Here is a 16,209-nt window from a genome sequence, read left to right as displayed (position 1 = left end):
TGTTTTACTCGTACCTCAGCCAGCATTGTGAATGGTGTCTGAGGCAGTGACCATGGCAGAAAATCAAATTTCTTAGGTGTTTTCAGTCATGCATGAAAGGTCTGGGGTGGTTCTGTGGTTATAAGTTTCTGACCTTGGAATACATTTCTGGCCATGCTGGCAGGGTCTGAATCAAACCCAATATCCACCTGGCACTCTGGCAGGGTCTGAATCAAACCCAATGTCCACCTAGCACACTGGCAGGGTCTGAAACAAACCCAATGTCCACCTGGCACACTGGCAGGGTCTGAATCAAACCCAATGTCCACCTGGCACACTGGCAGGGTCTGAATCAAACCCAATGACCACCTGGTACACTGGCAGGGTCTGAAACACACCCAATGACCATCAGGTACACTGGCAGGCTCTGAATCAAACCCAATTACCATCTTGTACACTGGCAGGGTCTGAATCAAACCCAATGTTAAGGGGAGAGAAGATTGGTTAAGAGGATGATGATTATGGTTGTTCTACTGCCTGATTGTTATGCAACAACACTATTTACAAATCTTTTGTTAAAGAACAAGTTGTTGTTTGTGTCTCATTGCTTTGCTTTATCTTAGATTAAACTATTATTATGACATCATGGCCACCTGGTTAAATAAATTTGCATTTTTAAAATATTTTTTATATATTTTTTTGTAACATTAACAATGTCTACTCTGTATTTCTGATCAATTTTATGTTATTATCATGGACAAAATGTGCTTTCTTTAAAAACAAGGACATTTCTAAGTGACCCCAAACTTTTGAACAGTAGTATACATCTACATGATGTATTGTTGCACCATGTAGGAGCAGTATAGACCAAGTCTGTTCATTATATGCATCAACATTATCTATTGTTACACCATGTAGGAGCAGTATATACCTATTCTGTTCATTATAAACATCTACATGATGTATTGTTACACCTCGTTGGAGCAGTATAGACCTAGTCTGTTCATTATATACATCTACATGATGTATTGTTACACCTCGTAGGAGCAGTATAGACCTAGTCTGTTCATGATATACATCAGCATTATCTATTGTTACACCACCATGTAGGAGCAGTATATACCTAGTCTGTTCATTATATACATCTACGTGATGTATTGTTACACCTCGTAGGAGCAGTATAGACCTAGTCTGTTCATTATAAACATCTACATGATGTATTGTGACACCATGTAGGAGCAGTAAAGACCTCGTCTGTTTATTATATACATCTACGTGATGTATTGTTACACCATGTAGGAGCAGTATAGACCTAGTCTGGTCATTATATGCATCTATATGATGTATTGTGACACCATGTAGGAGCAGTAAAGACCTCGTCTGTTTATTATATACATCTACGTGATGTATTGTTACACCATGTAGGAGAAGTATAGACCTACAGTAGCTGGCTACTTATTTAGATTAATTTGACTTAATGAAACTGCCTTAAATCTGCTGTAGTAAACATTTTTTTAGTCGCCCTAATCAATCAGCACATTCAGGTCTTTGTATGTCTCAATATAATAGTATTATTTAATTAAATCCATTTAAAATAATCTTTGTCTGAAAAGAAAATATGATCCTCAACTGCGTTTCCCCTCCAGTCAGCAGACGGCGATATGCGACTTTCTGGCGACGCTGCCAGCGTGACGTTTAATCTAGTGGACGGTTCTTCAGAAACAGCTCGTCAACCACCTCGGTAGCTTGCTAGCCAACATAGCCGAAAGATTCAAGCTAATTATACGCTTTCGGTCTATATTAGCTTCTGTGTTTTAGAAGTACTTCTGTCGTATCTACGTGATAACCTATTTAATTTCATATTACGTTATTTTGTATTAGTCAGCTATAGTAGCTGGCTGGTTAAGTTAGCACTAGCCTAGTCGCTAATGATACATAACTAACATCCCCGAACATGAGCTCCCTAAACATCTCCCCTCCTGTTAAAGAAGAGGAGATCTGCTGGACGGAGAAAGAAACTCTGGGGCTGAACATTGTCGTGAAAGAGGAGAAGGAAGAGGAGGATGTCACAGTAAAAAAAGAAGTAGAGGGTGATGCTGTTACAGTGAAAGAAGAAGAGAAAGACGTTACAGTGAAAGAAGAGGAAGACTCGTTCAGAGTGAAAGAGGAGGAGGATGTTTCAGTAAAAGAAGAGGAAGAGGAGGGTGTAGTGTTTGGAGTGAAGAAGGAAGGAAAGGAGGAGACGGAAGGTCAGATTAACACCAGTAAATACTCATATTTAATAACGGTGGCACAAACTCTGCAGTTGTTTTACTGTTGTACACAAACGTGGTTTTAAAGCAGTAATGTTTTTTTATTTGAGTACGTTTTAAAGTGAGAAATCAGAGTCTGGTGTAATTCCGTTACTGTGGAATTGCACAGCTCCTAACTTATCAACAATAATATAAGCACAACATGCAACAATTTCAAAGATTTTACTGAGTTACAGTTCATAGAATTCAATTGAAGTAAATAAATTATGCCATAATCTATGGATTCCACAGCTGGGCAGGTGCCATACCCATTGTCAATGTTTGTAAAAACATTTAAACATGCATGACATTGACTGTCTGACTTTGACGTTCATACAGGAGAGAGATGTGACCTCCGTGGATCCTCTGGGGAGCCTCAACAACATCATGAACCTGATGAGGCAGAGAAGAGTCTCTTCACATCAGAACACCACAAGAAACACCATCAGAGACCCACAGGAAAGAAACCTCACTGCTGCTCTGACTGTGGGAAACGTTTCAAATCTTCATCAGAATTGAAAAAACACCAGCGATTACACACAGGAGAGAAGCCTTATAGCTGTAATCAATGTGGGAAGAGTTTTACTCAGTCAAGCCACCTGGTATCACACAAGAGAACACACACAGGAGAGAAGCCTTATAGCTGTGATCAGTGTGGCAAGAGTTTTACTCAGTCAAGTAGCCTGGTATCACACCAGAGAACACACACAGGAGAGCAACCATATAGCTGTGATCACTGTGGCAAGGGTTTTACTCTGTCAACCAACCTGGTATCACACCAGAGAACACACACAGGACATCAGCCATATAGCTGTGATGTATGTGCAGACAGTTTTACTACATCAAGCCAGCTGGTAGTACACCAGCGAGTACACACAGGAGAGAAACCTTATAGCTGTAATCAGTGTGGGAAGAGTTTTACTCAGTCAAACAGCCTGAAATCACACCAGAGAACACACACGGGAGAGAAACCTTATAGCTGTGATCAATGTGACAAGAGATACTCTCATTCAAGTAGTCTGATTAAACATCAGAAAATACATGCTGGAGATCCACAGAGTGTGGAATGATCTCCAACACCAGACCTGGGTAGCAGAACACAGAGTGTAGAATGATCTCCAACACCAGACCTGGGTAGGAGAACACAGTGTGGAATGATCTCCAACACCAGACCTATATACAGTTGATGTCATAAGTTTACATACACCTTAGCCAAACAGATTTATAATCAGTTTTTCACAATTCCTGACATTTAATCCTAATAGAAATTCCCTGTCTTATGTCAGTTAGGATCACCACTTTATTTTAATGTGAAATGTCTGAATAATAGTAGAGAGAATTATTTAGATCAGCTTTTATTTATTTCGTCACATACCCAGTGTGTCAGAAGTTTACATACACTCAATTAGTATTTGGTAGCATTGCCTTTAAATTGTTTAACTTGGGTCAAACGTTTCGGGTTGCCTTCCACAAGCTTCCCACAATAAGTTTTGGCCCATTCCTCCTGATAGAGCTGGTGTAACTGTGGCAGGTTCATAGGCCTCCTTGCTCACACACACACACACTTTATTTATTTATTTTTTATTTCACCAGGTAGGCTAGTTGAGAACAAGTTCTCAATTGCAACTGCGACCTGGCTAACATAAAGCAATTTGACACATACAACAACACAGAGTTACACATGGAATAAACAAAACATACAGTTAATAATACAGTAGAAAAAAGAAAACAAGTCTATACACAGTGAGTGCAAATTAGGTAAGATAAGGAAGTTAAGGCAATAAATAGGCCATGGTGGCAAAGTAATTACACTTTAGCACTTAAACACTGGAATGGTAGATGTATTGTTACACCATGTAGGAGCAGTATAGACCGAGTTTATTCATTATATACATCTACATGATGTATTGTTACACCATGTAGGAGCAGTATGGACCTAGTCTGTTCATTATATACATCTACGTGATGTATTGTTACACCATGTAGGAGCAGTATAGACCTAGTCTGGTCATTATATACATCTACATGATGTATTGTTACACCAACAAAATGAAGGGAAGTAACCAGCTTTTGGGCTAAAATATCCTGGTAGTGGGTAGAGTTGATTTATTTTATACATACATATACGCACATCTTTATCAAGGGTATCTATAACTAGGTGCTTATTTTGATATCTAGTTATTTGACTGAATCAGAAATACAGATGTTGAGTAGATGTGGAGTTTGTTTTAAATTCTCATAAAAAATATGAACTTATCAAACAACACGTGTTGCTCTTTGTACGTGTTGATATAATATTCATATTTAATGTAGAGAAAAAAACGTTTCCCTAAACTGCTTTATAATATTATAATTCTCGACCATGAGCTCACAAAGCTACTCTCCTGCTAAAGAAGAGCAGGTCTGCTGGACGGATGAAAGAAGCTCTCGTGAAAGAGGAGGAGAAAGACGTTACAATACAAAAACAAGTAGAGAGTGAGGCTGTCACAGTGAAAGAAGAAGAGGAAGACGCATTCAGAGTGAAAGAGGAGGAGGATGTTACTGTGAAAGAAAAGGAGGAAGATTGCAGTTTTTGGAGTGGAGGATGAAATGAAAGAAGATGAAAATGTTTTTGGAATGAAGGATGAAGAGGGGGAGATTACTGTCACATTAGAGGAGGACGAAGAAGAGAAGACTGGAGATCTGATTAACACCAGTAAATACAGTGAGTACTATCATAAACAGGGATACAAACTCTGCCGTTGTTGAACTAATGTGTGATTTTTTTCAAATGCATTCTACACTTGAATATGTTTTTGTACTGTATGAAGGAGTGAGTGATGTCATAGTAAGGCCTTCAAGGAGTTGGCTTGATGGGAAGTCGTGATGTCATCCAATCAGTCTCTGATCTTCATGTGAATTTTCATTATTCTGTTTAAAATCCTTCATGTTCTGTCAAGTTGGTTGGTGATCTAGAAATCCATTTTCAAGTCTTACCATAGACTTTCAAAACAATTTAAGTCCAAACTGTAACTAGGCCACTCAGGACCATTCAATGTCATCTTGGTAAGCTCCTCCAGTGTAGATTTGGCCTTGTGGTTTAGGTTATTTTCCTGTTCGTACAGTTTTTTGTATTCAGATCTCTGAAATGCACTCTACCTATGTAACATTTAGTGTCTCCTTATGTTACGCTGGGAAAACAGTTCATGGGCACAGAAATCCTGAATAATTTCAGAGTTCGCAAAATCCAATGGTTCTAATCGAGAGTCACATTAACTTTATTGACAACACCCAAATGGATACTGTCATTAACGCAGTTCTTCAATAATTACACATCATTCTTGATACTGTAGCTGTTTAGTTAGTTGCATGTTCAACTATCATCAGCGGATCCAGGAAATAATTTTCTGAATTTCAGTCAAATGACAAACATTACGACATGCAACAACAACCAAAGTTCTTCTTCATTCATTACTCTGGTAAAGACAGTTATGCTGTGCTCCACGTTGGATCCAACATCCCTAACAAATTGGTGTTAATAATGTGTTATTGTCTGCTTTATTTATAGTAGGGTCTCGTTAGTCTGTTTGGACACAGAAGATACTTATCTCATAATGTGTAGAGAACTGTTCCTTGATGGATAGGCTATTGTACAACACACAGAACTATTTTCCTTTATTCAGGACATTTAGAATGACAACACATTACAGAGTAGCTTAGTGGGATTATTCACAAAATGATCTGGTGATCAGGTTATGAAATGTCATGACAAAGACATTTTAGATTCCATGTTTCACCTGAAATATTAAATGATTTAAAGCTATACGTCTATGTTATGGTCTAAGTTATGGGTCCTACAGTAGGTCTATGCTATTGTTATGGGTCCTACAGTAGGTCTATGTTGTTGTTGGGTGACGTTATGGGTCCTACAGTAGGTCTATGTTATTGTTATGGGTCCTACAGTAGGTCTATGTTGTTGTTAGGTGAAGTTATGGGTCCTTCAGTAGGTCTATGTTATTGTTAGGTGAAGTTATGGGTCCTACAGTAGGTCTATATAGTTGTTAGGTGAAGTTATGGGTCCTTCAGTAGGTCTATGTTGTTGTTATGGGTCCTACAGTAGGTCTATGTTGTTGTTAGTTGAAGTTATGGGTCCTTCAGTAGGTCTATGTTATTGTTATGGGTCCTTCAGTAGGTCTATGTTATTGTTATGGGTCCTACAGTAGGTCTATGTTGTTGTTAGGTGAAGTTATGGGTCCTACAGAATGTCTATGTTGTTAGTTGAAGTTATGGGTCCTTCAGTAGGTCTATGTTATTGTTAGGTGAAGTTATGGGTCCTACAGTAGGTCTATGTTGTTGTTAGGTGAAGTTAGCATTGACTAACCCTAACTCTTGAAGACAACTTAATTTCAACTTACTTTGAGGTAGCCTAGTGGTTAGAGCTTTGGGCCAATAACCAAAAGGTTGCTGGATCGTATCCACGTGCTGACAAAGTAAAAATATGTCCTTTTGACCCTAAACAAGGCAGTTAACCTCGGCTGTTCCTCGGCCGTCATTGTCGATAAGAAGTTGTTCTTAACTGACTTGCCTAGTTAAATAAAAGTTAAATAAAAAGTGGACTAGAGTTCTTGAAGCTAGTGAGATTTCGGATTCTATAAAGAAAAAAATAAATAATAATAATACTATTGTGTTTTTTCTTGTATTGTTGACAGCCAGTAGACACCATGTTTATGTTGTAGAAGGTGAAGCATTAAAGATTATAATGTGAAATGGAAGTTGTTTTCTGTTGGTGGTGAGCAAACTTGTCTATCAAAAATATAGGATATATTTGTTGTCTTGAAGGGGAAGGTTTTACAGGCTTTGGTTTTTCCATTTATGTTTTGAGGTTGGACTTGAGCTCGTCAGCACTGATTGGTGTCACCTCGTTAGTCAGTATGTTGTTACACCTGTGCTGGCTTGGCCATCTCGTTAGTGGGAAGTTGTTTCACCTGAGCTGGTCCAGGTTCTATTGAAGAGTTGTCTGGCTCAGTACTCCAGTTGTCTTGATAGATGTGGAGAGTCAACACCTTCAGTTGCTCCACTTTTTTTTGGTTTGTGTCTTGTTTTTATTTATTTATTTATTTACCTTTATTTAACTATTATTTAACTTTTTTTGTTCTTTTGTTTGCCTCTTGTGCAGTTTTAGTGGGTCTCATGGTGGGTGTCTTTTAGGTCCCAGTTGTTGTTACTAGTCAACTTCCAGTGGACCCCCCCCCCCATCGTGTTTTTCAGAGCCCCTTCGAAACCCCACCTGTTTAATTGTGGTTGTTGTCAGTGACTCTTTGTTAGTCCCTCCTTCTATTTAAGGGACATTTCTGTTTGTTTGTTACGTTCTCCATAAAAAAACAATGTAGTAAAACAAGCTTTTATTTTGGGTTGGATTTTGCATCATATTGTTAATATTTTAATCAATAACATTTAGAATGCTTAAAATGCTCATTAGTCTTTCATTTAATCTTGTTTTTTATCCTCTTATGTTTTGTTGTGTAGTAAATGAGTTTTTCTTTTTTTCTTTCTGTGAAGCCATGTCTGAAATGTTCTGTATAAATCAAGCTTGATTTGAACATATTTGCGAAATGATTGAATGAATCCAATGACCGACCAATCAACAGACTCTTGCAAAAGGAACGCATATTTGGGGAGGCAGGTAGCCTAGTGGTTAGAGTGTAGGGCCAGTAACTGAAATTTTGCTGGATCGAATCCCTGAGGTGACAAAGGTAAAAATGTAATTCTGCCCCTGAACAAGGTAGTTAACCTACTGTTGCCTGGTAGACTGTCACTGTCAATAAGAATTTGTTCTTGCCTCGTTAAATACATTTTACTTTTTTTTTAAACAAAATATTTATCTTGATCCTTATTAGTATGAAAAACAGTATAAATGAAGTATTTTAAAAATAGTGCATGTTGAAATCAACAATACATCAAAGGATTCAACTATTAAACATTGAAACAAACAAATGGATCAAACAAATCAACCCCACTTTTCCAGCCTGCTGAAGGCATGGTGGAGTGGTAAACACCACCCCCGGCTCTACCAGAGGCTTGAGGTGGTCTCCACAGCTCTGCTTATGTCATGTTCTGTGGCCTTGCTGTTCCATTTCTTGACTGTCCCTGCAACACAGAAAGAAACACATTTAGTCATATTAAAAAAAACACTCAAAGTAATGGATATGGAGCATCTATGGCCTCAGTTTCACCTGGCACATCAATGTGACTTCTGTCATCTGATCACTCCAAGCTGCATTAGGTTCAGATCAACCAGGATGGGCCTTGGACATAGTCTGGACACAGTCAGGCCACTGAATATAAATAAGCAATGTAAAGAGGTGGGGAAAAGTACGTTCTACACAAATGACCTTCATAATATCAAAGAAAAAATGTGTGTGCCTGAGGGGTGAGAAATTACACCAATATCAGTGGACAATTTGCACTAATGTAAATCAACATAGATGATGGAACATATTCCCTTTTGCTGACGTGATGAACCACTAAGGGGACATAAATATTTACCATCTAAACCATGTGTGACCTCTCACCTCTCTGGCTGTAGAAGTGTTCTTCCTAACCAGTCCCTCAACAGCTCTCTGACTGAGCTCCACCCTCACTGGGTCTTCAGAGGACAGGAAGGCTGAGGAGGGATGGAAGGATGAATAGATCAGTCAATCAATAAAGTGTCTAGCTGCTGTCTATGCTGTCTGACAAAATCACTATTTTAGGAGTTCATTAAAGTAAATAAGGCTTTATGACTGCTGAATACCAACTATCAATCACTTAGATCATGTATTTTCAGGTAGCGATACATCCTTGGGACGTCCCTAGCCTGTTGACGTTGACATTTAAAATGGTTAAGGTCGGGGTTAAGGTTACATTTTAGGGTTGGGATGTCCCAAGGATCCCTGATAGTATTGACCATCATGCATTCTTCTGTTTCTTTTACATCGCAGGTGTAAAATAAACAGACAAGACAAGTAGGCACGCAATGCATTATGGTCATTGTAGTTCAATTATATCAATGGCTGATGGAACATATTCCCATTTTTTCTTCCTTTATTTAAATTGACAAGTCAGTTAAGAACAAATTCTTATTTACAATGACGGCCTAGGAACAATACCTTCCTAGACAATGTGCTGGACGGTAATTATTTATGTGGCCCATGGACCCTGTGTAACTTTAGAAGAAAAAAATAACAACCTTTTCTCCATGGACTGCAGGCGACAGGCTCAGGACACGGTTGATTGGCTATCAGACAAGGTTCGTTACACTGCTAGCTGGTATGACTGCTTTACTGGATTATACAATAGCTGAGATCCCAATACCCATGTCAGATAGCTTACTTGCAGATCAATGAGGTAAGATCCCATATAAACATAGCTTACTGACAGATCAATGGGGAAAGATCCCATGTAAACATAGCTGACTGACAGATCAATGAGGTTACATCTAAATACCCATGTAAACAAGTGTTCTCGTTATTACCAGAGTGACACTGTTTTTAAGTTGTTATTTGGGACAGGTATGGACCTCAGATGTGTCAATATGATTTGTTAGATCTTTTTATATGTCTAAGCCAAGACGTGTTATATTTTGTATCTTGCTCCCTGACATGGTGGGTGTTTTGGCATCAGGACACAGGTTATTGGTTTTGTTTTTACTTGTATCATATCAGGATGGGTTGGTAGAATGTAGAGGTAGGTTTTAAATTCTTACTTATTACAAATCTGCAGTTGTCTGACTATTATATTATTATTTAATGAAAGAAATGTACAAATGCACTTTTTGACTGGAAATAAAATAAACATTTATCTGCGTTAACCACTCCAGTCAACAGATGGCGATGTGCGTCATTCAGGCGATGCTATCAGCGTGACGTATGATCTTGGAAAGTCTACACATTCTGGTTATCAGACTCACATGGAATTATTGTGCGATTTAAATGTTTAAATATGAAATGTGATTTTAGCTTCTAAATTAGAGAGTTGTTTTCAATAAGTAAACTGGGCTCAATCACTGGCCACGCCCAAGTGAACAGACATTGGTTGAGAACTATGAAACACGCCCTTCTCTCTCCCATTACAAAAGTCCGTTGACGGAAGTCAACCTCATGTTTCAGATGAGGTGTCCATACGTTTAAAAGGGCTAATTTCAACCCTGGAGATGACAATCACCACGCTGGAAGGATGAATTTCGACTACACCAGCCAGAATACAGTATGAGCTGAGTTGAGGCAACTTGGTAAGAACTTTGAACTCTTATTCACTGAAGAAGAAGTGATACATCCTAGATGTCGAGTTATCAGCTGCAGCTGTAAACTTACGTGGCCTAGGAAAGGACAGACAATCTCCTGAGAACGACAGGGTAGAACGTATCTGTTCTACGACACTACGACCAGACAGATTCTACAAGGGACGAGAGAGATCTCCGCTGGGCAAACCAGTCTTTCATCTTCGACCCGTCATGACACAGGTACAAGAATGTCAATATACTTTTATAATATTCTACAGGAAGGCCGTCCAGACCAGGTGATTTCCCTGCTTTCATAGATAAAATGGCGTCTCTATCCTCCTCTTCTGTTATAGTCCAGTCCAGGTCCTCTACCTGGCTATCTGATCATTTAGGTAATTCTATGCCAGATAAAGAAGTGTCCATATCTATGGGGCTGAACAGGAGGATGTATATAAATATTCATAATAACATTAAAAACATTAAAACACCATTTTAGTGTCCTTCTCAATGGCTCTGTTCTGCATGTTTAGTTGTCTTGCTTGTAGCCTGTCTGTCTTCTCACCTCCCTCATTAAACTGGTTCTAGGTCTAAACAGAGCATATTCTGCCTTCTTGTTCTACATTCTGTGCATCTGAAATTGGAATTTGCAGGCAGTTTTGAAATGTGCGATCTGTGAAATGTCCAAATCCCTTTCCAGACCACATATCTGTTTCTAATCTTTTCACTACTTCAAACCTCATCTTCTTTCTGGACTCATGTTATTTCCCCTCTAATACACCAGAACCATAATACATGTTATAGAGGTTTCCACACTGTGTTATTTCCCCCGCTAACACACCAGAACCATAATACATGGTGTAGAGGTTTCCACACTGTGTTTTTCCCCCCGCTAATACACCAGAGCCATAATACATGTTATAGAGGTTCCCACACTGTGTTATTTCCCCCGCTAACACACCAGAGCCATAATACATGGTGTAGAGGTTTCCACACTGTTATTTCCCTTCTAATACACCAGAGCCATAATACATGGTGTAGACGTTTCCAAACTGTGTTATTTCCCCCGCTAACACACCAGAGCCATAATACATGGTGTAGAGGTTTCCACACTGTGTTATTTCCCCCGCTAACACACCAGAGCCATAATACATGGTGTAGAGGTTTCCACACTGTTATTTCCCCCGTTAATACACCAGAGCCATAATACATGGTGTAGAGGTTTCCACACGGTGTTATTTCCCCTCTAATACACCAGAACCATAATACATGGTGTAGAGGTTTCCACACTGTTATTTCCCCCGCTAATACACCAGAGCCATAATACATGGTGTAGAGGTTTCCACACGGTGTTATTTCCCCTCTAATACACCAGAACCATAATACATGGTGTAGAGGTTTCCACACTGTTATTTCCCCCGCTAATACACCAGAGCCATAATACATGGTGTAGAGGTTCCCACACTGTGTTATTTCCCATCTAATACACCAGAGTCTACTATAATACATGTTATAGAGGTTCCCACACTGTGTTATTTCCCCTGTAATACACCAGAGCCTACCATAATACATGCTTTAGAGGTATCCCACACTGTGTTATTTCCCCTCTAATACACCATAATACATGTTATAGAGGTATCCCACACTGTGTTATTTCCCCTCTAATACACCAGAGCCTACCATAATACATGTTATAGAGGTTCCCACGCGGTGTTATTTCCCCTCTAATACACCAGAACCATAATACATGGTGTAGAGGTTTCCACACTGTTATTTCTCCCGCTAATACACCAGAGCCATAATACATGGTGTAGAGGTTCCCACACTGTGTTATTTCCCCTCTAATACACCAGAGTCTACTATAATACATGTTATAGAGGTTCCCACACTGTGTTATTTCCCCTCTAATACACCAGAGCCTACCATAATACATGCTTTAGAGGTATCCCACACTGTGTTATTTCCCCTCTAATACACCAGAGCCTACCATAATACATGGTGTAGAGGTTCCCACACTGTGTTATTTCCCCTCTAATACACCAGAGCCTACCATAATGCATGTTATAGAGGTTCCCACACTGTGTTATTTCCCCTCTAATACACCAGAGCCTACCATAATACATGCTTTAGAGGTATCCCACACTGTGTTATTTCACCTCTAATACACCAGAGCCTACCATAATGCATGTTATAGAAGTATCCCACACTGTGTTATTTCCCCTCTAATACACCAGAGCCTACCATAATACATGCTTTAGAGGTATCCCACACTGTGTTATTTCCCCTCTAATACACCAGAGCCTACCATAATACATGTTATAGAGGTTTCCACACTGTGTTATTTCCCCTCTAATACACCAGAGCCTACCATAATACATGCTTTAGAGGTATCCCACACTGTGTTATTTCCCCTCTAATACACCAGAGCCTACCATAATGCATGTTATAGAGGTTCCCACACTGTGTTATTTCCCCTCTAATACACCAGAGCCTACCATAATACATGTTATAGAGGTATCCCACACTGTGGACATCCTTTCAGTTGAACCCATGTTGATCTGCTAGTGACTGGCTAAATATCTCATGTTGTAATAGCATGGTGTTGAGTCTAAATCTACCCTTCCTCTGCTAGTGACTGGCTAAATATCTCATCTTGTAATAGCACAGTGTTGACTTTAAATCTACCCTTCCTCTGCGAGTAACTGGCTAAATATCTCATCATGTAATAGCATGGGGTTGAGTCTAAATCTACCCTTCCTCTGCTAGTGACTGGCTAAATATCTTATCTTGTAATAGCATGGTGTTGAGTCTAAATCTACCCTTCCTCACACTTTCAGAGTTTATACCAACATGTAACTCTACCATAGCATGAGCTGTGAGGGCGGCGGGCATTGAACATTATCCCAGTACACACCTGACTGCAGGACATTGAGGAAAATGTTTCATTGGGCCAGCTGATGGGCCCTGGGCAAATCTCTTGTACTGGAAGTACTCTGACCTGACTTCCTCTGGTGTAATAATGCAATAGTCAAGAGCTCATTGTAAAAGGCAACCAGACTCCTCAACTCCTCCTGACCATTCTGACTGAAGGCCTCTCTGACTAAGAACCACACAGAGACATGCATTTTGTAGTCGGTTTAATAATACTTGTGAAAACTGACTTCAGGTGATTGAGGGATCTAGTCTAGATTAAGCGTCATAGGAAGTTTTATCATGTGGAGGTTTCAATCAGGTCTCTGTTAAATTAAATAATCTGTTTGTCTTTGACAGGAGAGAGACCAGACTCTCCTTCTGACAGCAGGAAGAGTCCTTCAGGGGAACCAGACCCTGAGACGTCCAAACCAGCTGGACGACATCGCTGCTCCGAGTGTGGAAAGAGTTTTGCTCAGTTCGGGAGCCTGAAAACACACAAGAGAATACACACTGAAGAGAAGCCTTACCACTGCTCCTTGTGCAGAAGGCGTTTTAGGTGGTTATGGAGCTTGGAAAGGCATGAGAGGACACACACTGGAGAGAAGCCTTACCAATGTTCCCATTGTGTAAAGCATTTTGCATCAGATGACACACACAGGAAAAAAGACTTACCACTGCTCCCACTATGCAAAGAGATTTACCTGGTTAAGGTTCCTGAAAGAACATGAAAGAATACATACAAATACACAGAAGGAGAAGACATAGCACTGCTCTCATTGTGGAAATACATTTTTCCAGTCAGAGGACCTGAAAACACATGAGAGAATAGAGAGTCTGTGTTCTGACTTGTCTTTTTGACTGAGAATGTGTGTTTTTGTTTGGGCTGTCGGACTTGAGATAACTTTTTGTAATGTAAGTGTACAATTTTTTTTATTGCAATTAATTCATTGTCTGAAATGGTTAAAAACACACTGAAAACATCCAAAATACATCCTGTATACCACTAAAATCTACAACGCCATGTAAAAACAAGATGACATTGTAATGTTTTAAAATGGTATAACTGCCTTTGTTTTTGCTGGTCCCCAGGAAGACTAGCTGCTCCCTTGGCAGGAACTAATGGGGATCCATAATAAACCCCAGGAAGAGTAGCTGCTCCCTTGGCAGGATATAATGGGGATCCATAATAAACCCCAGGAAGAGGAGCTGCTGCCTTGGCAGGAACTAATGGAGATCCATATTAAACCCCAGAAAGAGTATCTGCTGCCTTGGCAGGAACTAATGGGGATCCATAATAAACCACAGGAAGAGTAGCTGCTGGCTATATTTGTCTCTCTTTACTCTCGGATTCTAAAATGCTAATTAGCATCAAAGCAGACAACATGCAAGACTACAAATCCCTGCAAGCTCCTGCATGTCATCTCTAGCCGACACCTTTTACACAACAGTTCACTGAATTGTTCATTGAAATAAATTTTGACAATTTAGTCATTGCTACATTAAGGCCTGATTGGTGGAGTCCTGCAGAGACGGTTGTCCTTCTGGAAGGTTCCCCCATCTCCACAGAGGAAATCTGCAGCACTGTCAGAGTGAACATCAGGTTCTTGTTCACCTCCCTGACCAAGGCCCTGCTCCCCCGATTTCTCAGTTTGGCGGGGCTGCCAGCTCTAGGAAGAGTCTTGGTGGTTACAAACTTCTTCCATTTAAGAATGATGGAGGCCTCTTTGTTCTTGGGGACCTTCAATGCTGTAGACATTTTTTGGAACCCTTTCCCAGATCTGTGCCTCGACACAATCCTGTCTCAGAGCTCTATGGACAATTCCTTGGGACCTCATGGCTTGGTTTTTGCTCTGACATGCACTGTCGACTATGGGACCTTATATAGACAGATGTGTGCCTTTTCAAATCATGTCCAATCAATTGCATTTACCACAAGTGGACTCCAATCAAGTTGTAGAAACATCTCAAGGATGATCAATGGAATCAGGATGCAACTGAGCTCAATTTCGAGTCTCATAGCAAAAGGTCTGAATACCTAAGTAAATACATTTGAAAAAATCTCTAAAAAGCTGTTTTCACTTTGCCTTGAATAAGGCTGTAATGTAACAAAATGTGGAAAATGTGAAGGGTCTGAATACTTTACTTTTCTACTGCAGTTTTGTACATGATCAAATCAAAGTTTATACACTGTCATGTGATACGTGATATAGAAAAGTCCAATCTTAGGAGAGTACATGGGAGGCACTATACTGTGTGTCTGCAGGTGTCTATCAGGGCAAAACCACTGATACAGTGCCTTGCGAAAGTATTCGGCCCCCTTGAACTTTGCGACCTTTTGCCACATTTCAGGCTTCAAACATAAAGATATAAAAATTTATTTTTTTGTGAAGAATCAACAATAAGTGGGACACAATCATGAAGTGGAACGACATTTATTGGATATTTCAAACTTTTTTAACAAATCAAAAACTGAAAAATTGGACGTGCAAAATTATTCAGCCCCTTTACTTTCAGTGCAGCAAACTCTCTCCAGCAGTTCAGTGAGGATCTCTGAATGATCCAATGTTGACCTAAATGACTAATGATGATAAATACAATCCACCTGTGTGTAATCAAGTCTCCGTATAAATGGACCTGCACTGTGATAGTCTCAGAGGTCCGTTAAAAGTGCAGAGAGCATCATGAAGAACAAGGAACACACCAGGCAGGTCCGAGATACTGTTGTGAAAAGTTTAAAGCCGGATTTGGATACAAAAAGATTTCCCAAGCTTTAAACATCCCAAGGAGCAC

The 16,209-nt window shown here is 39.7% G+C and overlaps 1 protein-coding gene across 2 annotated transcripts; it reads left to right on the top strand.

The window, feature by feature from the left end:
- The first annotated feature begins 1,694 nt into the window (after positions 1–1,694).
- Positions 1,695–15,743, top strand: LOC135521642 (zinc finger protein 3-like). Of its 2 annotated transcripts, XR_010452598.1 has the most exons (4): positions 1,695–2,228; positions 2,610–4,974; positions 13,777–14,331; positions 14,509–15,743. XR_010452598.1 is itself a non-coding variant. In XM_064947332.1 (2 exons), exons 1-2 carry the CDS (start codon positions 1,934–1,936, stop codon positions 3,338–3,340), a joined length of 1,026 nt encoding a protein of 341 aa, XP_064803404.1. In that variant the 5' UTR covers positions 1,695–1,933; the 3' UTR covers positions 3,341–5,751. The 2 variants fall into 2 exon arrangements, 1 of the variants encoding a protein (XP_064803404.1); XM_064947332.1 differs by lacking the exons at positions 13,777–14,331; positions 14,509–15,743 and having other exon boundaries at positions 2,610–5,751.
- The last annotated feature ends 466 nt before the right edge of the window (positions 15,744–16,209 follow it).

Source organism: Oncorhynchus masou, chromosome 4 (assembly GCF_036934945.1).
Source record: "Oncorhynchus masou masou isolate Uvic2021 chromosome 4, UVic_Omas_1.1, whole genome shotgun sequence".
Lineage (NCBI taxonomy): Eukaryota > Metazoa > Chordata > Actinopteri > Salmoniformes > Salmonidae > Oncorhynchus > Oncorhynchus masou.
The sequence above is the reverse complement of the archived record's forward strand: the minus strand, read 5'-3'. Positions and strand labels throughout refer to the sequence as shown.

Coding starts and splice junctions, on each gene's coding strand:
- LOC135521642 (XM_064947332.1), top strand. CDS start 1,934: ATGAGCTCCCTAAACATCTCCCCTCCTGTTAAAGAAGAGGAGATCTGC. Junction 2,229..2,609: donor AGGAAAGGAGGAGACGGAAG/GTCAGATTAACA, acceptor ACGTTCATACAG/GAGAGAGATGTGACCTCCGT.